The following is a 26,806-nucleotide window of genomic DNA, read 5'->3' as shown; positions in this document are numbered from 1 at the left end:
ATGATGAGTAGAAAAGGTTTCCTCATCGAATGCAGAAGAAAAGGCATTTTTCCGGCTCACATAACAAACTCGTTCAAATGCATCTACTCGCTCCTGGAGGAAAACAGTCCGTATCTGAATCAACTAAACAGACACATAGCCAGGTTCAAAAAATCTATTTTATCAATAGAAATCAAACACACTTTCCACAAAATCAGCCTTCTGAATGAACAAGTAGAAAGATGCAAACAACAGATCGCAATCGACACCAGCAAGGAAATCCACGGAACCTTTATTTTCTCCCAAGAACTGGCATACCACAACATTCTAAACCGCAAAACCAAAAGCACAACACAAAAACTTGCACGGATCATATCAAAAACAGCTGATCATCACACCAGAAACCCGGAACTCAAAGAACAGGCCATATTCAACGCAACTGACCACGAAATTCCACCTGAAACCAGCATACTCCTCAGCCTCGGACCGAAATTTAGCCTTCCGTACACGAATGTAAACAGATTGCCGATATACCACCTGATAGCAGACCTCGAATCAATCCTACACACAAACTCCGATAAAAGCATACAAGACCGAAATAGATGCCTGATCTCCAATGCCATACAGAACCACGTACACAAGATGGGAAAACACACACTGACCGACCAACTAACACAATTCTGCACGACCGCTATCAGTACCACCAAAAAATTCCTGGCAGCACACCCAGACATACGCGTGATGCCAGCCGACAAAGGCAATAGAACTGTCATCATGAAGTCAGATGCGTATCAGCTGAAGATGAACGAACTGCTCCAAGATGCTAACACATACAAACAAATAGCTCGAGACCCAACAGCAAAAAATCAATCGCTTAACAATAACATTGCGCAACGACTGTTAGACCTAAAGCTCATAGACAACCAGACGTTCCGCTCACTAAAAACCAACACCGCCACTTGCCCAAGAATTTACGGACAACCAAAAGTACATAAAATTAATATACCGCTTCGCCCAGTAGTACCCAACATTACTGCACCGTCATACATGCTGTCTAAATACATCTGTCGAATTCTACAGTCGTCAATCAACAGCCAATACAGCATCCCAGATTCTTTTGCCTTCTGCGAATATGTAAATTCAATAACATTACCACCGGAATACGTAATGATATCCTTAGATGTAATTGCGCTATTCCCAAGCATTCCACACGCATTAATCACAAAAGGAATCATAGACAACTGGCCACAAATTAAAACAAAAAACAATATTTGTCTAGATTTGTTTTTGGAAATAGTAGAGTTCTGCGTAAGTTCAAGCTATTTCCAATTCAACAACAAATTTTATCAACAAATAAACGGAACAGCTATGGGAAGTCCCCTTTCGCCTATTTTGGCTGAAATAGTGATGGACACACTGATAAAAGCAACGCTTGAAACAACAACAATCACAGTACCAGTAATTAAAAAATACGTGGACGACCTCTTCCTAGCAGTACACCAAAATCATATACAGGAGATAATCGACGACTTCAATAAATACCACCCCAGCCTACAATTCACGTGCGAAGAAGAGAAAGACAACACTCTACCATACTTGGACATGCTACTAATTCGACAGGAAAACCAGACCATTAGTTCCCGATGGTATGCCAAACCAACTGCCTCCGGTAGGTTACTAAATTACTACTCGTTCCACCCCGTCAATCAGAAAATCAACACTGTGATAAACTTTATCACACGGGTTGATAGGCTTTCGACTGACTACACAACAGAGCAAAAATACTCCATCACTGTAAAACACCTCAAAAACAACGACTATCCCAAAAGCCTCATCAATAGATGTTGGAATCGGTACAAACAAATATCAACAACTTCTACCAGCAGTGTACAACCCAACACAATCTACAAACCAATCCCACATATAGATAATCTATCTCCCCGCATTGCACAACTTTTAAAAACAGACTACCCTCAAATTCGCTTAGCCTATAGTACTAGATACAACGTTGGCATGCTACTCCCACCGATAAAAGATACAATCCCACAGAAACTAAAACACAACGTAATATACGAAATAAATTGCCAAAACTGCCCAGCCTCATATATTGGAATGACAACCACGCACTTAAAAACTCGAATATCAGGACATCAAACAACCATAAACAAGCTAAACAAACTAATAGAAACAGGACATACATACACAGATAGGGAAATACAAGATCTCAAGGAAAAAACAGCATTAATCGCCCATTGCATAGACCAACAACATAAATTCGACCTCACATCCACCAAAATAATAGACCAAAGTTACAAACGATCGTCACTAGCCATACTAGAAATGTGTCACATATACAACAGCTCAAACGCAATCAACAAAAGAACAGACGTAGAAGGACTAAACAGTATATATGCTGGAATACTATCTACTGTAAAAAATAAAATCAAGAACACCCCTACACCCCCACTGAATCCAATAGATCCACACAAATGAACAATAATTGTATAACTAGGTGACTCTTAGACCGGTAGTGCGGAAACAGAACTAAACCCCAAGAATTATAGTGACAAACGATACTAAAAATTCACAACAAATGACAAACTACAGGTTAGCAATAGACAAATATAATGACAAAATCTACATTCAAAATTACCATACACAGGAACCCAAGGTTGAAACATAAGACAGCAGTGACAATTTTAGACATTTTCAGACAAAATCATATAGACAACGGACAGAGTAGTTAGTGAGTAAATAATAAATAATACAAATTGTTAAAGATCTAAAATACAAATGTTTATAGCGATTCCTTGAAAAAGCTTTAAAAATAAAAAGCGAAACGTCGGAGAGTAACTGAAAATTTGTTACGATTTTGGTTTGACTACATACGCCATTTTCCAAAAAGTTACATAAATATCAGTATAAAGAAGTTCATATGGGGCCGTCCATGAACTATGTGGACTATTAGGGGCAGGGGGTCGGCCAAAAGCAACCCATCATACAAAAAGTATGACCGAAAATAACCCGGAGAGTTCTGAAATAACTAAAAATGAGTTCGTAGTCAATGGACAGCCTTTATATAGCCAGTAGCGTTTCTAGGGTTAACAAGGGGGAGATATATGAAGGGGTGTATCCTAAGGGGGCATGCCTATTTAATCATTTAACAAAAGTAACCATTACTTCGTTCGAGAACCCGCGGCCGCAGAATATGTGACCTATCCCACCCCCCTCCCCTTCCCTAAAACTGGCAGTTTATACACGGTATAATATATTCATCTTATTTTAGAGTGTTTATTCAAAGTATATGAAATTTCTAGAGAAAAAGTAAAAATTAGTTTAAACTATTTAGCAAACCTATGATACTGTTTGCTCCAAAATGGATGATGCAATCTAATCTGTCAAAATATTGTGCTCAATAGTAAAGAATGTGAATGTACTGGTGTATACTGACGTATTTTTGTTGTGTATGTGAAATCCACAAATTGGATCGATCATTATGGCTTGGCACAATCTCACCCCCGTGAAGCTCGAAAAGTACAAAGTTTCGAAAAATATTATTTTCGTAATCAAAACTTATCCAACGCATAATAACTTCTCAATACATTGTAAATGATTAGTTTATATACCTTCTAAATAGCAAGTTTATGCGATTTCTTGTTTGGGTTGGTTTATGCGGGACATTTTTTACAAGCCTTATTTCCGAGTATTTTTGATCGCGAACTTTGAAACCCTGTTTAGGCTAAATAGTTTGCTAATATTATCTATGTTCCATTCTAAGTTATGAATAAATATGTTACGTTCATCATCATTTTGAATTTGGGTCACCAGTTTCTATAGATATAATAAATTTTCATAAATAAACATTTTTGGTTTTTGGCACAATCTCACCCCGGATGGTGGTATTACTCGAACAATGTCGTGTCACGAGATCGGTAAGCAACCCTATTTTTTGACAACTATCGTGTGCCGATTCCCTTATGTCAAAGAACATGTATGCCAACTTTTATGAAAAAATTTTCAGGCGTCCCGGAGTTATGGTGGCTTTGAGTGCTTTAAGTGCAGTAAGGCTAGCCGAGAAAATACAGATTAATATAACTGTATTTCTTTTAAAGGCACACGTTTATACATTCTGTATGGTAGACGCTTCATTAATGACACAGTTAAGGGGGGACCTTACTCTGGAAGACCGAAAACTAATACATTTTCGTAAATTTGTTTCAGATGCTAGAATTATAGTTAAGTGTCGGGGTATTTTGGTTATTGGTTAAGGTATATTTGAAGATATATTTTGTATATTTTGGATAGTGAATGAATCAGAATAGTGATTATTATGCTGGCAGCAGGTGGGCGCGTGAATGTCCTCTAGAAAATATTTCCTTGCTGGCGGTACGTGCCGGGAATCAACGGAGTATCGTAGAACGGATTTCAAAGATGTTTTTGAAGCTTTAGGTCAATACCTAAATTGTTACGTAGCGGTTTACCAAAATGGCGGCAATTTTCCAAAAGAAAGGTGTTTTTCATCAAAAATCGCCAATTAAGAACTTATAAAAAATTGAAAAATTGAGATATCAAAAAACGGTTACGTAACAATTTATATAGTAAGCGACGACTAACTTTTGACAGTTTTAGATTAAGGGGGATATTCATACGAATAAAAGTGCTGAAAAACCATAAACGATAAAATGAACAAAAAACACTCTAGGAAAACAGTTCCACTTTTCGCCCTTTTGGACTACTGTGCGAGACGATGTAAATGGAAATTCTGAACTCAAAATTTTGTAGACTTCGGTATAGGGACATTGTTAAATGCGATTCGAAATAATGGTGAGAAATGTTCCGTTTCCATTTGGGAGGCTTATCGGCACCTGTGGCAAGCGAAGTGAAATTTTCGTCTGAAAATAAATAACAGTTTCAAGCCGGCACAAAAACCCTGCATCTTTTCACAGAATGTTAGAAAATAATAAAACTTTTCAACTAATCGCAACTTTACAATAACTTAAATGGATAAAAATAACAATTACAATAATTTTAAATGAGCCAAAAACAGCAGTTTACAAATATTAAAAGTTAAAATTATTATCACTTTGATTGTAAGCCAGTGCCAGACGACGGATGGGTTCATGTTGGCCGTAATTCGTACGATAAACGTTTAAGCGTTGAAGATGTTGATGACGCTGCGCGCGCAAGGACATTGCACTTGTTACATAGCGAGTATATTAGGACAGTCGCTGCAACTGGTTAAAATTTTGTGGGCCATTTGAGACATGATGTGCTTAGAGTTAGTGTTTAGTGTCGTCCGCATACAATAATCGTGTTCCGCGAGGTAACAGCTTTGTGATATCATTGATAAATACGAAAACGAAAACAGTAAGTGTCCCAGAATGCTGCCTTGTGGAACCCCGGAATTGTTATTAAACCAACTAGATTGTGACGTACCCAATTTCACAGCAATTTTGTGATTCCGCAGGTACGATTCCAATCATTCTACCATCGCGACAGGTACTCCAAGTTTGTTGCACTTAGCACGCAGTATTCCATGATCTACACGATCAAATGCCGCCTTCAGGTCTGTATAGACAGCGTCAATTTGGAGTCCTCGATCCATACTACGCAAGCAGAAAGAAGTAAATTTTAATAAGTTAGTAGCTACGGACCTGTCAGGGAAAAATCCGTGCTGAGCCGTAGAAATGTAGTTTTTTATGCTGAACATTAGACGATCGTAGACAATTGCTTCAAAAACTTTTGAGCAGGCGCACAAACAGGAAATCCCTCGATATTGTTCCACGTTTATTGCCCTTCTTGAACATAGGAAACATAAAGGCTCCTTCCAGCTACAAGGAAATTGATGACGGCCTTAGTGACTTCTTCTTCAGTAGCTACGAAATATATTTTAAAAGCGTGTTGGAATGGTAGGTATGCCGCTAATTGATTTAATTTATATAAATTGAAATATATTTATAAAAGTGCCCTATAAATTTGGTTTTGATCTGATGAATATAAGAGATAGTAAATTGACTGTGGTGCAATAATTTTGTGTTCGTCCGTTATCCAACTTTCCCCTGAAGGTGTAGATTATTCTTCGTAATTTGAGGTATGTTTAGACATTTTTTCCTTAATGCAGATAGCTATTAAGATATCAACACCCTGAAATGCACTGAACCATTGCTTCTGCACCAATCGTGAAGGTTTTTTTTCCTTCTACTTCCTCCTACATGGGGGCGTAAATATAGGATTTCGGACCAAAATCGATTACAGCACAAATCCGCCTATTTCAAGTTCGGGAAATCCGGCCTTACCGTGTAACGTCTCCCAAACGACGCAACTTACTGGCAGCGACGAAGTGCGGTATTAACCTCAATTCGTTATACGTTATTTTTTCTATATATATTTTTCAAACTTACTGCAGCCTTTGTGGGTTGCACTGTGCTGTACACGGAAGGTACCGATGTCTGATACTGAAATATACAGAAAAAAGAAGGAAAAAAGTCTATCCCACCCGATGAAGAAGAAGGCGGACTTCCTATTCGCAACCAGACGGTTCTTTTCGTCGAAGTGAAGTTTTACTGCTGCTTCACCGCTCACTCACTCAGTCAGTCAAGCTTCGGCTTCGCCCGAGAGCGTCTTACCCGGCAGTTTGCTAGAAAGTTACCTTGGCTCCTTGCTGAATTTCAATTTATATCGTTTCTTTTTCTAAATATAACTGAAAATGCACGAACGAACGAACGAACGAACGAACGAACTGAACGAGGTTCCATCCATCTGCCGTTGCATGTCACGACGGGAATGCCTTTTGGCTGAAAAATAATTTATTGTGCCGTTTTCGTGCTTCCTCCAAGATGGAAACCGGGAAGTGTGATTCTATAGAGAAACATTATCTTGCCCACCCACCCGTCCGTCCACCCGTCCGCCCGCTATATAGTGCGAAGCGAAGTGCGACTGCTGGAAACTTAATTATTTAGATTGACTTTCGAAAATTGCAGCAGTGAAAAGGTCATTGTGTAGAACTTACTGCTTTGCTGCTTCTGCTTTCGGTATGCCAGACCGGATGATGAATGAAGAAGTTCACGCAGAAATCAAAGTCCAATTTTGCGAGGATTTCAATTGAAGATGTAATTACAGTTTCATGCTAAGTAATTAATCTTCCGCTAAAGCGGTTCGTTGCTTGCCGTCGTCTCAAATCCCTAAACGAAACGCAAAACTCGGGGCTTTACGGTAGCCGGGCAAATGGGGTAGATTAATAACACCCATTGCTAAGCCACCGTTAGCAGTTAGTAAGCCAGTCGTCGGTGGCAAATTAATTAAAAATATCGATTAAACAGTGGCCGACGGATCAGCAGGTGGTGGTTCAGCGCTTATGCCGATGTCGCTCGCGGGGAATCAAAGGCGCGCGCGAGCCAAGCCAAGCTAACACGTTTTCGCAAAAACCGAAGCCTGATGGGTTTATCAGAAGGGCAAAGCCATTAGGTCAAGTCAATTATGGAAAGGATAAATTCTGTTTTAAATATTTTAATAAAATTCCACTTAATTTCGCCCACTTTTGCGATCAGCGAGCGTGGGGTGCACCGAAGGATAAGGAGAGGAACAGAACCAGCAGCTGCTGGTTTACGTTTTCTACCGCAGCCAAGCTGTTCCGCTACCTGATTCTTGGATCAGCGTTGCCAGACTTAGGCGAGGACAGAGACGTAGTTTCATCACCGAAGAAAAGGTTACTTTTTCGTTTCAAAATCAAAATTTCTAAATAAAGAAACGAAATTTCATCAAATTTTAAATCACATTTTGATTTAGTCCACATTTTTAGTTTGTTTTGGCATTTCTTCTCGCTGTTTTGCTATCGTTTAGTCTTCTCTTTACAGCCTTTTCTGTATCAATTTTTAGTCTTTTCGTTTCTTGATTTTTTTCGCTGTCTTTTTGCTGCCTCTTCGTCGTCTTCTTGTCGTCTAATTGCTGTCCTTTCGTCGTTCTTACGTCATATTTTCGTTATCTTTTCATTGCTTTTTTGACACGTTTTCGCCGTCTATTTGTCATCTCTCTGTTATATTTTTGTTGTCTTTTCACCATTTGTACACCACATTTTTCTCGTCTGTTCGTTATATATTATACTCCGTTTTGGTATTTTTCGTCGGGGTTTTAACGACTTTTTATCGTTTTTGACGTCTTTTTTGCTGTCGGTACCTCTGCCGTTTTGCCTTTTTTGTTGTCTTTTTATCCCCTTTTTGATAACTTTTCTCGTCGTTCTGTTTGTAGTCATCCAGACAACCAAAACTGCCACAAAAAAAGATAATTTAGACTGTCGCAGAGGCCCTTTAATCCAATGCCCATCTGACAAAAAAAAGAGATAACCAGTTTTTTTTTACGGTTGTTTCGTCGTTCTTTCGATATCTTTCTGTCCTATTTTCATCGTCTGGTTTAGTATATTTTGTCACCTTTTTGATGCTATTCATATGAATTTTTGACATTTTTGTCGTGTTTGTTTTTTGAGCGTCTTTTCTAATTTTTTGGCTTTCTGTCGTACATTCGTCAGTTTTTCTTCGATTTTTGCATGCCGTTTTTTTAACGTCTTTTTGTCGTGTTTGGCATATTTTCTTCGTCTTCATTGTATTTTCATGTTATTTCCGTCGTCTGTCCATCGTTTGTTGACCTCCAATTTTGGCATTTTTCGTCGATATTTTTGGCTGCGTTTTGACGTTCTTGTCGTCATTTTTGCTGCTATTTTGGTATTTTTTTCGTCATTTAATAGTCTCTTCCTCGTTTTTTTGTTGTCATCTTTTCGTCCGTAATAGTTTCAACATTTAAATGTAATTTATTTTTGCATTTTTCTCGTCGTTATGTTTGTTGTCAAGAGAACAAAAAACTGCCTTTTCACTATATTTTCATCGTTCTTTTGTCGTATTTCTGTCATATTTTTTCCACATTTTTGTCGTCTTTTTTGCGAGTTTTATCACCTTTTTGACGCTTTCGTTTGTTGTCATGTTGTTTTTTGTTGCTGCTTTACCATCTTTTTATCGTCTTTTCATCACCTTTGCATCTATTTTTGATCAGTTAATAGTTTTTACTATTTTTTTCCTATATTTTTTATTGCTGCTCTAGCGCTGCTCTAGCGTGGCTTCTATTCATCGTATTTTAGCCATCTTTTGTCCTTTTTTTATCATTTTTAACCGTGTTTTTGGTACCCTTATGTTGTCTTTTTTACATCGTCATTTGTCATTTTTCTGCTACATTTCTGCTGTATTTCATGGTCATCATTTCAACATGTTTCCGTTGTCGGTTCTTCGTTTTTTGGCGTCTGCTTTTCGTATTTGTTGTCGCTTTTCGCTGAATGCCGTTTTTATTGTCTTTTTGAAATGTTTAAACGTTCTCTTTTTTTATATTCTTCGTCATTTTTTGTCACTGTTTTCGCTTCTTTTCGTCTTCCTATTGTTGTCTTTTCGACGCCGTTTCGCTGTCTTTTTGTCATCTTTTTGTAGTCTTTTTCTTTTTGTTTTGTCATCTCTCTGTTGTATTTATCACTTTTTGTCGTGCTCTTTTTAATTTTTTGTCATCTTTTCTTTATCAGTTTTTCATCGTCTTTTGTCTTCGTTACGCCATTTTTTTATTGTCCTTTCATCACTTTTTTCTCGTTTTTTCATCGTCTTGTTTGGTGTCATTTGTCTTGCCTCTGTGTTGCGTTTCCATAGTTTATTCGTCATACTTTCGTATTTGGTCGCCACTTTGACGCTTTTAAGCGTCTTTTTGTCATTTTATGTCTTTTTTGTTGCATTTTGGGCGTCTTTTCGTTCAATTTTCATCGTATTTTTGCCATCTTTTCAAAAATTTTCATCTTTTTGTTGGTTTTTCTTCGTGTTCGCCGTATTTTTGCCATCTCTATATCGTTTCTTTGTCTCTTTTCCACAATTTGCTGTCTTAATTTACCGTCTTTTTGACGTTTTTGGTTGATCGCTTCTTTGGCATTTTTTCGGTGGTTATTCATCGTATTTATAGGGCCCTATTCTGTAAATCACGTCGAGTAATTCGGCTCGACTCAGTCACTGTCGAGTGTCGAGTGCAAGAAAAACGGGCAGCATAGCGGCTTAATGCACGACCAAAACAAAGCTAGCTCAGGCGTCACTTGCTAACCGTTTAGTCACTAGCTTTTTGGCGGTAGATTCAGTCGAGCTACTCGACAAAATTGGGTCACGTGTGACTTACATAATACCAAAAGTCGACTAGTCGAGCACAGTGACACTCGACGTGACTTACAGAATAGGGCCCATAACCTATTTCATCTTTTTCCAATGGAGTTCTTGTCTATTTGTCATTATCTTTTCGTCATCTTTTTGTCGTTCTTTTGTTGCCTAAAAATAAAAAATAAGAAAACTTATCCAATTTAATTCTATTATGTGTATTTTATTCAATGACAGATACGTATTTCGCCTACGACTTGCAGGCTTCCTCAGTGTCTGTCATTGAATAAAATACACATAGTAGAATTAAATTGGATAAGTTTTCTTATTTTTTATTTTTAGGTTTCGTATTCTACTAAGACGCTCCAAAAACTTCAGTTCTTTTGTTGGTTTTTTTGTCATCTGTTTGCAAGAATCATTCGGATTCATCGTCTTTGTGTTATCTCTTTGTCGTATTTATGTTGTGTTTTCATCGTATTTTCGTCTTTTTTGCTGTTGTCTTTTTACTGCCTTTTCGTCGTTCTTTCGTCATCTTTTTTGCATGTTTTGTCGCTGTAGTGACCCTTTCCATATAGCTTATTTTCGCTGGTTTAGCGACGTGCCTTCATTGTATCTTTATGTTACTTCCTACGTATTCCTATCGTCTTTCGCCGTATTTTCAGTATCCTTTCATTACTTTTTCATCAACTTTTCATCGCACTTTTATTGTCTTTACGTTGACTCTTCATTGTCATTTTGTCGTATTTTAGTCATCGCAAGCAGAGCTTGCATTAATTCAAATAAGAAAATAATTCCAGCTACTAGGTTATAAAGATCAACCCCTGATGAACTGACATGACACATAGAAGATTTTTTTTCAAAAAACATTGTCCTAAACATTTTACTTGCACATTAGCACCCTCTGTTATATATGTTGCAGAGTAAATTCTTTTTATAGGGTTTCATACAGTAGGATTTTTGCATTTGTACGGTTTTATATTGAAAACTCGAATCTCGAAAACTGTGGATCAACCTTATTCGCTTGATAGTAGTGATCGCACTATAAAAATCTAATTAGGAAAAAATTGAAATGTGCGAAGAAACAGAAACGAAAATATTTCAAATTCCCAAAACCGTAGATCTGGCATCATTGAACTAGGACGCCTTTCGTGTATTCTTTTTGAGTTGTTTGCTGTGCCTTCAATATACGGTGAAGCTCAGTAATTTGAAACTCACCGTTCTCGAACGCTTGTTTAGGTTTTTGCTGGCGAAAAAATAAATAAACACTCTTCTGGCCCGAACAGGATCTCGGCTTTTTTAGCAGCTCTACGTGAATCGCAGAGTACTGCCTCAAGTAGCTGAAATTGTTTCATAAATTCAATTAAAACTTATTTCTGCTACGGGCAGTAGGTTTTACCACGATGAACAAAAAATCGAATGAAAAACGCAACGCTAGCCGCTTCGGTCGGAAAATTATCTGAAGCGAAGAAAAGGGTGCTACATTGTTACAGTTTGGAAAGTTTTACGTTGCCGTGACCCACCGGAACAAGGTTTTGCGTCCTTTTACACGTTCGGTTGAGCATCTACAATTGAAACAGAACCGAGGGGAGAGGTGTAATCCGATGACCCTCCACCGGATGGGCGAAGATAATTGCACTTAATGAGTACACTTTTCAGTTGGAGTGATTGTGAGAAACTTGTAGTTTGAGAAGGGACTTAAATGATTTAATTAATTTCGTCGTATTGAAACAGAGCAGAATATAAATGTGAACAAATTTAGAAATCAATCTTCGGTACCCGAAACGGTACAGGAAGCTTTTCTGTGCAGCTCAACCGGGGCGAATGAGAAAAAAACAAAAACACACATGCACAAACATCCTGGAAAAACAAACGCAGGATACGAAAAAAGCCAGCCTTTCGCTTCCTCCCCGTGCGTGCTGAGAGTCTTATGAATTTTTAAACCTTCAATCAATGCATACACAATGAGCTGCCGAAAAATTTCCACTTTGCACAACGCAACGCAACGGTGGCGGTGGATGGCGGTGGGGCGGCGCTCGACTAAATTATTGTTTGCATCCACTCGCGATATACATCTACCTGCATCCCACGGGAAGAAGGGGAAAAGTCCCAAAGCTGCTCTACGTGCGAACAACCGGATCCTGTGATTTTTTTCCTTCTCGGTTGATGTATCATAAATTGGTTTGCTTTACTTCCGAAAACCTTCCGGTGATAGTTAGGGACAGAATAAATTTTGAAAATTTAAAAAAATAGGAAAAAATATTTCAATTGAATCAAAATAATGATACATTATTCCTCTTCATTTGACTAATGTTCTCACTAACTCTGGTACAGGTTCATTTAATTTTGCTGCAACTCAGCAAAGAAACGAGATTCTTAAAAGAAACGAACAAATTAAGAAAAATCGCTCTGCCCCATAATTTAGTCCTAATTAGAGGTAAACATCGCCGTTTCTTGAGATTAATCTTTTTCTCACTTTTGACCGGGCATAGTTCAACCCGTTGCTTGTTTTTTTTCCCTTAATCATAAATCAACCATTAACCCGACCTCATTTAGGTTCCTTCGTTATATCTGCCCGCATTCGAAGAAGCTCCCGCGCCGTCAGCAGATTTCATCAGCTCAGGGTAGTTAAACTGTCACGCGCGCTCGCTCGTTCGCTCGCTCGCTTCGGTTCCATTTAATCACTGACTGCGCTGGCCAGATCGCCAGATGTCATTCGGGTAATAACCGAAGGAGCACAGCGCAGTGCACTGTGAACTACACTTCTGCTTTCAAGACGCTCCACCCAAAAGGGGCACAATCGTAAATGAACTACCAACATTACATGACAAAGCAATTTCCGTCGAAGCAGGAAAGGACGAATTTACTGCAGATTGGACTAGTTAGTAGGAATTAATCGAGTGTAGAAAATCGTCTTCTCGCTTGATACAAAGTTATGCTCGGAGACTCTAGTATCTCAGTGGTAAAATTTAGGAACGTTTATATTCTGCTAACGAAGTGATTTCATTACACTTTTTGGCTAGGTTTTAATTGCATTATCTCAGCGCTAATAGTTCTGGAGCGAATTAGTTTATTAGATTACTCATGCAATTTAATTACATTAAGAAAAAATCCTGGATGAAAGTGTTAAATTTTGTAATAATTTCACAATTATTAGCTGTTGTTTTCGCTATGTAATCGAATTATTTATTTATTATGGCCAATCATTTTAAAATTTTTTGCTAACCCCCCCCCCCCCCCCTTGGAAATTGGCTTGAAAAATCGGGGGGCAAAAAAAATAATTTGTAGGATATGAGTTAATTTTTTTTATAAAATCAATTGTTTGTAAGCTCTACAGCCTGAAAAACTTGAAAAATGAGTGTACGAGTTGAGTTTACGCTTCTAGCATGAAATAGAAATGGAAATTCAAACAGCGGAATTTCCGAAAATCGGCCAAAAAGATTTTCTTTCGTTTTTGTCTTTATTTCGACGACTATTACATGGAAATTAACAACGTATATATTAAAAGCAAAAATAGATTTGGTTTTCACGTTTAAACTTAAAATGAAAATGCCTAAAATCCATTTTTTTGCCCAATAAAAAATTCTCTTTGTTTTTTTGCCCTCCACCCCACCCCCCTTCAGTGGCCCAACACCGGAGGGACAAAAAATTTTTAAAATATTTATAAGGCTTATACAATTTTGAAGAAAAGTTTATGTCCTGGTCTCAAAATATTGTTGAAGGGGGAGAGGGGGGGGGGTCAAGAAAAAAATAATAATATCAAACCTTCAATAACTAAACAAAAGAGTAGAAACCAGTGTTTATTTTTGCATATTATTGAATATTTAAAACAAGAATTTTGTACAATACTTTAATTTTAGTTTAAACCGAACCAACCTTTAAAATTTTTCGACCCAAGCACATAAAATAAGCATTCTGGTAGAGTAGAACCGGTTTGATAATAGTGGAGTGCCACAGGATCACCTTAGAAAGTCACAAACGTATAACTTGACCTTCACTTGAATAATCTAATCACAATCATGGTGTGAAAATAGCAGTTTAGCTCACTACAACTTTTTTACTTGGAAAGCATATACTGTGCTACCAACATATTTCAAGAAAACAAATCTCTGAAACTATTCACGTTTGAAACCGATTGTTTCTTGGTCAACCTTTTTGGTCTTGAATATCAGGCCGTTCCTGAGCTGATGCTTGTTCTCCAACAATAACGTGTTTACCTTTGTATATTAAGGATGCAAACCGTTTCGATAACAACTATTTGACGATCGAAAAAGCTCTCAACTCTTTGGCATCTTAAGTTCCTTCTGGCAGTGAAGGTTCGATCACCTTGACTTATTTTTGATTCATTTCTGGCATTAGCTTTCGAAAGGTCTCATAATGCATGCAAAAGGGTTGATTATGCGACCTTCTGAAAACTAAAACTAGATTTGACAATACCGTCTCAGCCAAGCAAAGTTTAAAAATTCGTTGTACCTCTCATCACTGTTTTTTGCTTTACTTTATTTTTTTCTCATCATATCCCAAGATTTTTTCCAGTAAGTAAAACACATTAAAGCCAAAGCAAAGCTTCGGGTTTATACCGTCTTTAGACATTGCCCTTCTTTATCGATAGACTTCGCAGCCAGCTGTTAAAGTAAAAGAACATTACGGGGACAGTGCAACGATCCTACTGACTCTATCTAGCAAGCACCGCCTAGCCGACATTCGAACGTACGTCGACTGGCTTATTAGCCAGCATCGTACCTCGAAGCTAACTAGGTGGCTTAGTAAAACACAGTGCAAAATTCGCAACACTCTCAAATCGCACAGCAAGATTAATAACCAAACGATGAACTTACCGGAAAGTTTGGAAGAGTACTCACTGCGCATAGAAAAACCTTAAAAGCAAAGCAAAGCCTAGATGTTACCTTCCGTTATCGAAACTTGACCTTTTGTTTTTATATGACAGACTTCGCAGCCAACTGTTAGAGTACAGGACAATTGCAAGGCCAATTGCTACGATCCTATTGACTCTAACTGTCTCTTCCAACTGAGATTCGGAAATCCTTATCTAACTCCGGGAAATCCTCATCTAGCTCAAAAAAGCAAAATAACTTTGATTTGACTTGATGTTATGGTGGGGCCACCATTGATCCCAATAATAATCATAACATGCCAATAGTCAGAAAATTTCCAGTTTCGAACAGTTCAGTGACATCCTTTCTGCATGCATCCAACGCATGGTAAAAAACTGCATCTTTGAGTTTTTCGCCCCTAACAACCAAAATTAGGGTAAGTACTTGGACACTATGGAATAAAATGATCAATTTAGAGCCTCGAAAGCACCGATAGTGGATATTCCGGAGTGTTTAATCTGTCGTATTTCTTTTTGAATATATGACGGGCAAAAATAATCCCACTGCAATTCGTAATGTCTCCGTCAAAAGCGGTACCGAGTTTCACTAATATATTGTTTGATTGATTTTTGTCTCAATCTAATTCGGTTCTTTTAAAACAAGATGAATCGAAATGGAACAACATTTAAAGTAAGTGGAGCCAAAAGTCTTTTTGCAAGCATTTCAATTTTCGACGTCGGACGACGACGACGTTAGATTAAGTACAATAGTTGCCTGTGACTTGCAGCAGGAATCAGAAAGCTTAGTTGGTGAAAAAAATTGATCAAGACTAACGAGATAATTGCTTTAACTTTGCACATATTGGATAATTTAAAGTTGTAAACTCGCTGAACTGTAAAAAACCTGCTTATCACTAAAGAATGCAATTATGATATAGGTAACACTTTATTTTTTTGCCCCTTCAAATTTCGAAAATTTTTGAAGGGGGGGTGACATAAACTTTTTTTCAAAAGGCCTAATGGCCTAATGAAAATAAAAAAAAACTTTTTTGTGTTCAGGTACATAGACATAGCTTCTTTGGCAAAGTTGTAACCAATATAAAAAAAACCGGAATTAATCCACCTAGCGGTGTGTCCTGGCCTTTCTACTGCAACAATAGTATTTTTTTAATTTCTCAGGAACATCTATAATTAAGAACACTATATATATTCAAATATCTGTTAGGCCATTACATTTATTTTATAAAGTTTTTTTCCTTCCGATGTTGGGCAACTAAAGGCGGTGGGAGGTGTGAAAAAAAAGTTTTTTTAAACAAGCAAAAAAATTAAGCATTTGTTGCCTTTTCTTTTTTCGTTTTCATATTTACGTTAATTTTCATGTAAAAACCTGCAAAACTGAGTTACGCAAAAATTTCTGTTTTATTTGTATGAGAATCCTTATCCCCCTACCACAGGGGTGAGGGGTCTCAAACCATCATTAAAAAAAATCCTGCCTCCAAAACCCCCCACATGCCAAATTTGGTTCCATTTGCTTGATTAGTTATCGAGTTATGAGGTTTGAATTTCATTTGTATGGGAGCCCCCCTCCTAAAAAGGGAGAGGGGTCCTAATTCATCATAGAAAAAATCCATGCCTTCAAAAACACCCACATGCCAAATATGGTTCCATTTGATTAATTAGGTTTCAAGTTATGAGAAAATTTGTATTTCATTTGTAAGGAGCCCCCCCTCCTAAAGTGGGTAGGGGTCTCAATTCACCATAGAAAAAATTCTTGTCTCCAAAAACACCCACGTGTAAAATTTTGTTCCATTTGCTTGATTAATTCTCGAGTTATGCAGAAATTTGTGTTTCATTTGTATGGGAGCCCCCCCTCTTAGCGGAGGAAGGGATTTCTAACCATCATAAGAACCTTCCCTGGCACCGAAAACTCCTACATGCAAATTTTCACTCCAATCGGTTCAGTAGTTTTCGATTCTATAAGTAGCATAGGGACAGACAGACAGAAATCCATTTTTATAGGTATAGATTTCAATTTATATAAATTAAATCAATTAGCGGCATACCTACCATTCCAACACGCTTTGAATATATTTCGTAGCTACTGAAGAAGAAGTCACTAAGGCCGTCATCAATTTCCTTGTAGTTGGAAGGAGTCTTTTATGTTTCCGGTGTTCAAGAAGGGCGATAAACGTGGAACAGTATCGAGGAATTTCCTGTTTGTGCGCCTGCTCAAAAGTTTTTGAAGCAATTGTCTACGATCGCCTAATGTTCAGCATAAAAACTACATTTCTACGGCTCGGCACGAATTTTTCCCTGACAGGTTCGTAGCTACTAACTTATTAGAATTTACTTCTTTCTGCTTCCGTGGTATGGATCGAGGACTCTAGGTTGACGCTGTCTATACAGACCTGAAGGCGGCATTTGATCGTGTCGATCATGGCATACTGCCAAGTGCAACAAACTTGGAGTATGTGTCGCGATGGTAGAATTATTGGAATCGTACCTGCGGAATCGCAAAATTGCTGTGAAAGTGGGTACGTCACAATCTAGTTGGTTTAATAACAATTCCGGGGTTCCACAAGGCAGCATTCTGGGACCCTTACTGTTTTCGTTATTTATCAATTATATCACAAAGCTGTTACCGCGCGGAACACGATTATTGTATGCGGACGACACTAAACTCTATCAGATTTAGCTTTAATCAGAAGCGTTAAGTAATCTCTTCGCTAACTGGAGCCGACGTAACTACATGACATTAAGCATTTCAAAATGCACTGCGATGAGCTTTCACGGCAAAAACAGCCTTTGCTATTTGACTACCGTATTGATGGGATAACTCTTCTACGCAAAGAAGTTGTAACGGATCTTAGTGTAATTTTGGACGCTCAACTGACATTTAGGCAGCATTACTCCATGATCATTAGCAAGGCAAATCGTCAGCTAGGTTTAATTGTCAGAATCGGCAAGGAGTTTGACGATCCTGGGACCTTGCGTGCCCTCTATTGCTCGCTTTTACCCTCCATTCTAGAGTCTGCCTGTGTTGTATGGGACCCATACAATGACATTTGGCTGTAGCGTATTCAGCGTGTATAAAAAAATTTCATCCAACGTATCTGTCGTACACTGTCATGGAGAAATCCTGAGAGTTTGCCATCATATGAAGACATCTGCTTGCTAATTGGAATCAAACCCCTCGAACAGCGACGAAAGCACATCATGTCTCAAATGACCCACAAAATTTTAACCAGTTGCAGCGACTGTCCTAATATACTCGCTATATTACAAGTGCATTGTCCTTGCGCGCGCAACGTCATCAACATCTTCAACGCTTAAACGTTTATCGTACGAATTACGGCCAACATGAACCCATCCGTCGTCTGGCACTGTGATAATGTGATCAAAGTGATAATAATTTTAACTTTTAATATTTGTAAACTGCTGTTTTTGGTTCATTTTAAATTATTGTAATTGTTATTTTTATCCATTTAAATTATTGTAAAGTTGTGATTAGTTAATAAGTTTTATTACTTTATAACATTCTGTGAAAAGATGCAGGGTTTTTGTGCCGGCTTGAAACTAGCATTTGTGCTAAGCTAAATACCTAATAAATAAACAATAGCGTATCTATGAACAATACACATGTAGAACAAAATAAACTAGTCCATATGGGGCCAACCATGAACCACGTGGGCTATTAAAAATTGGGGGACGACCAAAAACAACGCACCTTTCAAATTATAATAAAACGTATGGACGAAAACTACTCGGGGCGTCTACAACAACCAATAATAAATACGTAGTTTACAAACAGCTACTAAATCTATAGTAGAGACTCCAGCCTTTAGAAAGGGGAAATGTAAGGGGCGTAAAATCTCAGAAGACTTATCTATTTGATCATTCAACAAAGTTGATTATTTACTTCGATCGAGATACTGCACCCAGAGGACATGCAATCAGCCCCACCTTTAAAACCGATAGTATATATAAAGTAAAGTATATTTGTCTCATATTAAAGTGTTTATTCAAAGGATCTAAAGTTTTTAGAGAAACAGTAAAAATGAATTTTGATTATGCGTAAGTCTGCTAGACTTACGATACTGTTTGCTCTTTAAAAGATAATGCAATCTAAATTGTCAAAATATGGTGTTCCCTAGTAAGCAATGCAAAGGTCAGTAGACCTAGGAAAACAAAAAAATCTAGACAATGGTGATTTCTGCCGGGGTTTGACACTGAGACAGATTTTTCGGGTCATGCTTTTGGGGTAAAAATGCGATCGAATGGGTATTCAGGAACGATTGTGTTTTTTTGGCGTAATGCGATGATGCTCTATTCGGTCAAAACACGTATTGTCCATCTGCACGATGTTTTTGTAGAAACGGAATCAAAATTTTCTATCAGCCAAGCAGTAAGGTTGAATCGTTTTCCACTTTTAATCAACAAAGCAAAGTGTAAAGCAGAAACAATAAAAATTAAAAGCTCCAAATAGGTTACCATTTCGTTCGTCCAATCTAGGTAGGTAGATTGTGGTAGCTTCGAAACCATCATCAGGGGACTCCTTTTGGCAAACTTCGTTCTTCCCGAAAACGGAGATGATGCTATTATGTTTCTCTATTGTTCCCAATTCGGCTTTCGGTATTGCTAAAAAGGCTAATGAATATTAGACATGGCTATAGATAGGCTGAAGTCTTCCCTTCGGAACAACAAATGAGCAGCAACTGGTCTTGAAAAAAATTAGCCACCGATGCACCATGAGGGGCATGTTTGCTTAAAGGAACATAAATTTTATCATCACCCCAACTGCAGGATTGGTTGGGGGAAGGTGATTGACAATCAATAGGATTACCGTTTCAATCATTCCATCTATGTGTTGCCACTATTGTTCGGTTATCCGATATCATGAATTATCCCCAATCAATAGCTTTCACTGCATAAACGTTCGATGTATGATGCACTGCGCAGCAGCAGCAGCAGCTATTGTGGATGATCCGAATCGATCCACTTTTCTTCCATCATAACAACCAAACACAATGTCAAATCATCCATTGTTTGGCTCAAACGAAGATTTATCACTTCCGGTAGGTACCCTTCTGAAATAACCACACCACTGCACTGTAGTAGGTACAGGCACTGACTGGTTACATTCACTGAGGCTGACCGGTAGGCGGCAGAGCGATCGGCGATTAAAATTGCCCCGCCCAGCCCGTCTGTCTGTACACCGTGGTTTTGATAAATGGTTTTGCTTCGGTCGTACGTCATTTTAAACACAATGGGATTTGATTACGGCATTTTCAGTCACACCTTAATATTGAAGCAAAATTGGATTGCCGGCGTTTACCGAATTGAAAAATTTCCAAATTTAATGTTTGTTGGAAGGCACCCGCTGTGAATTGTTATAGACTCGGACTCGGTTGTTGGTAATAAAGATATGCTAGAATAGCAATGAAAAGCACAAAAAAAAAACATTACTCAAGTTTGTAATGCACAACTTTCATTCGCGTGGCGAAAAGCGATTGATAAACCATGCCAATAGCGTGGTAATAAATCATGAAAAATTCTCTGTCATCACGAGCCATCACGAGTGTAGTAGGTAGGTAGGAGAGATTGGTATTTTAAGGCTGTGAAGCATATTTTGTTCGTTCATCCATCGTCCATTACAAAGCTCTAGTGCAGCGTTAGGTTCTATTATGGAGTGGAATTATCAAGCATGGAATATGTACCCAACCGGCGCGGTGGTGCAGCAGCAGTTCTACCTGTAGTGTTGTTGAACAGTGAACAGCTGTAGCTGGGATCCTGGGAGGAAAACAGATAATGACAAGAGGATGGAATTAAATGACAGGATGATTTCAACGGTTCTCATGGCCAAGGTATGAGCTATTTATGATGGTTGAGGCCACATGGTTGACGGACGTTGATGGAACAATTAAGTCTATTAAGTCAAATGTCATGTTAACCGTACAAAACATGTCTAGAATCGAACATAAAATTGGAAAACTTAAAAACAGGTAATGAACTGTTATGAACTTCAGTCCAACTTTTTAGCAAGACTATTAAAATATCTTTCATTTGGTACAAAAATTATTAAAATCGATGCGGTCGTTCGAAAGTTATGAACTTTTAGAGAAAAAAATTTGGCAAAAATGACGATTTTACTACTTGCTTTGCTTAGTTTAGTTTAGTTTAGACTGATTGCACATATCAATGGTTGCACTTAGTGATTGACCTGAATCAGTGAAATTGCACAATGAATCAAGTGAATGGGGTTGCGAGTGACCGATCATCCACACTGTGCAAAATTCAGTGACTCGATATATAAAGGATCAATAACTGCGCCGGCCACGTCCTTGCAATCAGATGGTATTTGGGAAGGAATGTTAGTGTAATCTTTACTGTTTTAGGAACCGTGTTAACCTCTGTATCCCCGCAAAGATCACAGGAGGGAGTTCTGTTAGTAAGGCAGGTTTCGTTGGATCCGGATTCACCTTGATAAGTGATGTGACCGTTGGTTTTCTTAAATTTTTATTTGGTTTTATGATTATTATTAGAATTTTAGGTATGTTCTTTATTTATTCCTTATTAAACCGACCGTCGCGCGAAGACTATCTAAAATTGTTTAGGTTCAAGGGCAAATTTATTTAACTAATGAGCAAATTAAAATTATTATAGTTTTATAGTGATTTAAACCAGCATGGCTGGGCTTAAGCATAGAGTTATAGATTGTTACTATTTATAGCAAATTGAACTCCAAACATCCGGCAGTAGGGAGTGTTGCTATATCGTGCAAAGCGTGATTATTTATTGTAAACATTGCATTTATTCGAAAGCAATGTGTGTAATTAGTACACGTCTGCGAATCAAAAGATTTGTATCCGTATATTTCGATTGGTAAATAATATACAAGTATTCATTCTAAAACTGGGTATGATCCTGTGATGATCTTTTCAAAATGATCGAATATAATAAAGCGTCGTAATATTAAAGTTATTTAATTAAGATAACAATAAAGTCAAAATGAATCATATCGAAAATGAATAGTTCTATGAAAATAAAATTTGTTTAAGATTGCTTCTGCATTTTGAATTTTGAAACACGATTGGCTCCACTTTTGACTTTAAAATTGGCTCTCGATTTCTATCCCCAAGGCTATACATATAGTGACTATACCTTAGACTGGCTCAAATCTAGATAGAATTAGCAAAAGGGCGAATGTCGCAAATGTAAACAAAACGGGTGAGAGTAATTTTTTGCTGGACCAGCATAGGAAAATCAATCCTCACTCGGTCTGTTCACGCCCGTGACACTCGCCCTTTTGTTAATTCTATCTTCAAATAATAAATTTCGCATCACCAAATATCATATCTTATTTACCGTTCTTGTTTTTATTTAGATTCAACCTTGTTTCGCCCTAGTTCCAATCGAACGGGTGTCAAAACATTTGTTTTTTTTTCACTCAGGTTGAACTTAGTTTTGCTCTGGGTTGCACTTTTTAGACGGGTTCGCACTGAGTTTTTTCACAGTTTCAACCTCGCAATAAGCAATACACTGACAACCCGAAAACGTTTGTTTATGCTCGCGAAAATGTTTGTTTATTTAGTGGTCGGTTGGAATAAACCCAGGTTAGAAAACAAAAACGCTATTATCTAACATGACCGAATCACTATTTTTGAAAGCTGTCTATCCATTCAACTGAAGTCCCTGCTGAGGGCTGCAGGCACAATCGATGTAAGGAATGTAAGATACAAAACACTAAAAACGACACAACCATAACAATACTCACACGCCACTAGTCGGAAAGTAAAAAGCAAAAAGTAAACAGTAAACAGTAAAAAGTAAAAAGTAAAAAGTAAAAAGTAAAAAGTAAAAAGTAAAAAGTAAAAAGTAAAAAGTAAAAAGTAAAAAGTAAAAAGTAAAAAGTAAAAAGTAAAAAGTAAAAAGTAAAAAGTAAAAAGTAAAAAGTAAAAAGTAAAAAGTAAAAAGTAAAAAGTAAAAAGTAAAAAGTAAAAAGTAAAAAGTAAAAAGTAAAAAGTAAAAAGTAAAAAGTAAAAAGTAAAAAGTAAAAAGTAAAAAGTAAAAAGGAGCGAAAGCAGGACAATATAAGAGGAAGAGACGATAACGTCAAACGGGATTGAAAATGAGTGAAAAAGTGAAAAAAACGAAAACTAGGACCGAAGAAAAGCAAAAAATCGATTCGGGAAAGAAAATGATATACACAACGAGCATGAAAGCGAGGAAAAAAAGAAAAAAACGAAAAATGGATCAGAGGAAAATCAGCAAAAGGGCGAAAACGGGACAGGAAATGAAGAGAAAAAGAATAAAGGAAGAGGAAACCGGGGAACGGGTAGCGAAATGGGAAGACGAGAAAAAAGCAAATGCGGAAAAGAGGAAAAACGAAACAAGAAAGGGAACAGAAATCAAAAAACAAAAGAAACCAAAAGAGTAGAGAACAATAGTGAGTGAGATAAAGGAAAAGAAAACCGGTAGAAGAAACGAGGAACACGGGAAAAGAAATCAAACGCGATAAAATCAAAAAGTAAAAAGTATAAAGTCAAAAATTAAAAGTGAAATGCTAGAAGCAAACAGTAAACAGTAAAAAGCAAAAAGTAGAAAGTCACAAGTTGAAAGTAAAAAGAGACTCGAAAGTCGATAATCGAAAGTCCAAAGACGAGAATTGAATGTCGCAAATCGAAAGCCGAGAGTCGAAAATCGTTGGGAGATGAAAGTCGAAAGTCGAAAATCAAAAGTGAAAAATCCAAATTCAAAAGTCACAAATCGACAATCGAAAGTCGAAAATCGTTGGACGATGAAAGTCGACAGTCGAAAATCCAACGTCGGTAGTCGAAAATCGGAAGTCATTTCATCGAATCGGAAGTCATTTCAGACATCGGAAAGTCGAAAATTGAAGGTTAAAATTCGAAAACCGAAAATCTGAAGTCAACATTCAAAATTTGGAAGTTGAAAATCGGAAGTCAAAAGTCGAGAATCGAAAGTCGAGAATCGGAAGCCGAGAGTCGATAGTCAAAAATCCAACGTTGAGAGTCGAAAATTGAAAGTGGAAAGTCGAAAATTAAAGGTTTACAGTCGAGATTCAAAAATCGAAAATCGAAATTCAAAAATTGAAAGATAATATTCGAAAATCGAAAGTCAACATTAAAAACTTGGAAGCTGAAAATCGGAAGTCAAAAGTTAAAAGTTAAATGCCATAAATCAAAGGTCAAAACTTAAAAGTCAAGAGTCAATATTCAAAAGTGAAAACTGGAAAATCGAAAATCGGCTGTCGCGCATAAAATTGGAAAACTTAAAAACAGGTAATAAACTGTTTTAAACTTCAGCCCAACTTTTTAGCAAGACTATTAAAATATCTTTCGTTTGGTACAACAATATTAAAATCGATTCGGTCGTTCGAAATTTATGAACTTTTAAAAAAAGAAAATTTGGCAAAAATGACGATTTTTGGAACCACTCGTAAGTTAAAGTCTCTAACTAAAAATGGGTCAAATATTTTCTGAAAAAATTAAGAATACAACAACTGCTGAATACGGGAAAACAAGTGAATTCGATCGATAAAGGTAGACTAGAACAAACAAAGTTAAAAGAAACTCTGCAAAAATACAAACCCTAATTTTCTTTTCTTTTATTAAATTTCAACATTCATCTAACTTCGATTTGTTTCCACAAACCCGAAGAAAAATCACATAAATCCCAAAGAGCACAATGAACCACCTGTTTCGGTTCTGGGAGAGTAACTTTTACGATCGGAAAAGTTTCAATCGTTAGAACAATATGGAAATCATCGTTTCGCTCGTTTCGGTACTTTTCGTTACAGAGCAACAGCATCAGCAACAGCAGCATCAGAAGAGTGGAAAACTTTTCCCAACCCGCACGCATATGTGTCGATATGGGTCAACCCATGAATACAAGTATATATACTCTAAGGTTGGCCGAGCTGGAAGCATTGATTCCGACTCGACGGTTGAATTACTGTTTCCAGGGCATCGAAAAAAAACGCTGTACTTCTCCCATCTTCAGCTACAAAGTTGTATGACAGGTTTGAATTTACGACTTTATTCTCCTCGTGCCAAGTGCAAGCGGCCCGAAGAGCGATAGGATAGGAACATATTTGCCACCAGCATTCAGGAGATAAAATTGAAAGTGACTTTGTTTCCCCCGCCCCAAGAAGAAAGTGAATATCCTCTGGGAACGAACGCGGGGAGATGAAGAGAGGACAATTTGTCTTCTGAATGTCACATGTGGAAGGAAAAGTTGTCGCTCCGGCAGCACTCCAGCCAGCAAGGGGGTGCCAATTGTCGATTCGAGCTCTGCTCGAATTAATTCGCCAAAGTGGATATTTTTATGTGCAGCTGACAATTGGATTGTCGATTGATCGTTGCCTTCAATGTTCAACGTTCAATATTCGATTAGTTGCTGTGAATTGATTATTTTCGACCCTGGCCATAACATTAGAATGCTGTGCTGTTTTCCGATTATATTAAAACAGCTTTCATTGCCAGCAGCAATCTTCTTTGTCCCCATAATCGTACGTACTTATACATGTACAATACCACTAGGAAATGATGATCATGGTCCAAATCATACAATGTCCTGCTTTGCTTCACTCCACCGCTCGGTGGAGCGAGTCTGTGCCAAGACCAGTACAATTTCCAGAAAACAATGGAAAAAGTAATTTCCTCGATTTCGCCGCTCTTTGCACCGACCCCAGAACCGATTTTCCATATGCCACATGCACTGTGTTTATGGAGGGTTTCCCCACACGACGACACCCCAAGCTCGGTGGCCGCTCGAAACGAAACAGCAAACCGGACACTTTAGTTTTCATTCCGTTATGAGAAATACAAAGAAACTCCAATAGCGGAACTAATGTGCGATAAGACTCTCCGAGCAAGAAAACTTAACAAAAGGTGAGGTGAGTTTTGTATAAAAAGTCGTAAACATTTTCTTGCTCTTTGTTGCTGCGAAAGTACAAAAGTGGATCATAAATTTCCGTGAAAATGGCTTAAAAATTTAAAATATAAAAATTTAATGCGAAACATTGTGTCTCACTCTTAAGCTCGGGACGGGACGGGAAAACTATAAAACATCCGCTCCGAGTGGATTCAAGGACACAGCTTAATGGGTCATTTTGGCAGTAAACGAGTATGTATAGGGTACGTGATACGACGGCCATCTCCAACTGACGGAAGGAAAACGGACAAACGGATCGTTAAGCGAGGAACAATATCATACATACAGTGGACAACAATTCGGTTTCCAATAAGGGATTGTGAACAAAAACCAGTAAACCAGCAAACCAGCAGAGGGCTGGCTGGTTGGGTGGTCTATGGTAGATGTCTATCTGTTGCATTACGGTTAGATATCATCATGCACTCAATTGTGTTATTTGTCGGCTAAAAAGTTAGTGTGTTGTTGTTTCATGGGTGGTTGGTCGTTCGGCAGATTGGGATTGGATTTCTGTTTACGTGGCTTCTCGACCCATGCGATGTCTCCCCGGTTTATGGCTGTGTTATTGAGCTTTTTAATATTTTTCGTATTGCGCTTGTCACACAATACTAGACGTTTACGTTCAATCTTTGGCATTTGATGTGCTATTTTGATAGCTCGTAAGTCAGTTATTAAAATGACTGAAGTTTTTGGAGCGTCTTAGTAGAATACTAAACCTGAAACTTAACAAAAAGAAAACTATTCCAATTAAATTCTACTTCCTATATTTATTCACGACGGATACGTATTTCACCTACGACTTGCAGACTTCATCAGGGTTCGATAACAGACACTGATGAAGCCTGCAAGTCATAAGCGAAATACGTATCTATCGCGATCTATA

The 26,806-nt window shown here is 37.7% G+C and overlaps 1 protein-coding gene across 1 annotated transcript; it reads left to right on the top strand.

Moving 5' to 3' along the window:
• On the top strand, nt 1–25,071 carry LOC128735214 (uncharacterized). Its single transcript, XM_053829707.1, has 2 exons — nt 1–1,648; nt 24,791–25,071. Exons 1-2 carry the CDS (start codon nt 1–3, stop codon nt 25,069–25,071), a joined length of 1,929 nt encoding a protein of 642 aa, XP_053685682.1.
• The last annotated feature ends 1,735 nt before the right edge of the window (nt 25,072–26,806 follow it).

Source organism: Sabethes cyaneus, chromosome 2 (genome assembly GCF_943734655.1).
Source record: "Sabethes cyaneus chromosome 2, idSabCyanKW18_F2, whole genome shotgun sequence".
NCBI classification, from domain to species: domain Eukaryota; kingdom Metazoa; phylum Arthropoda; class Insecta; order Diptera; family Culicidae; genus Sabethes; species Sabethes cyaneus.
Note: the sequence above shows the minus strand (reverse complement) of the source record. Positions and strands in the feature narration are given on the sequence as shown.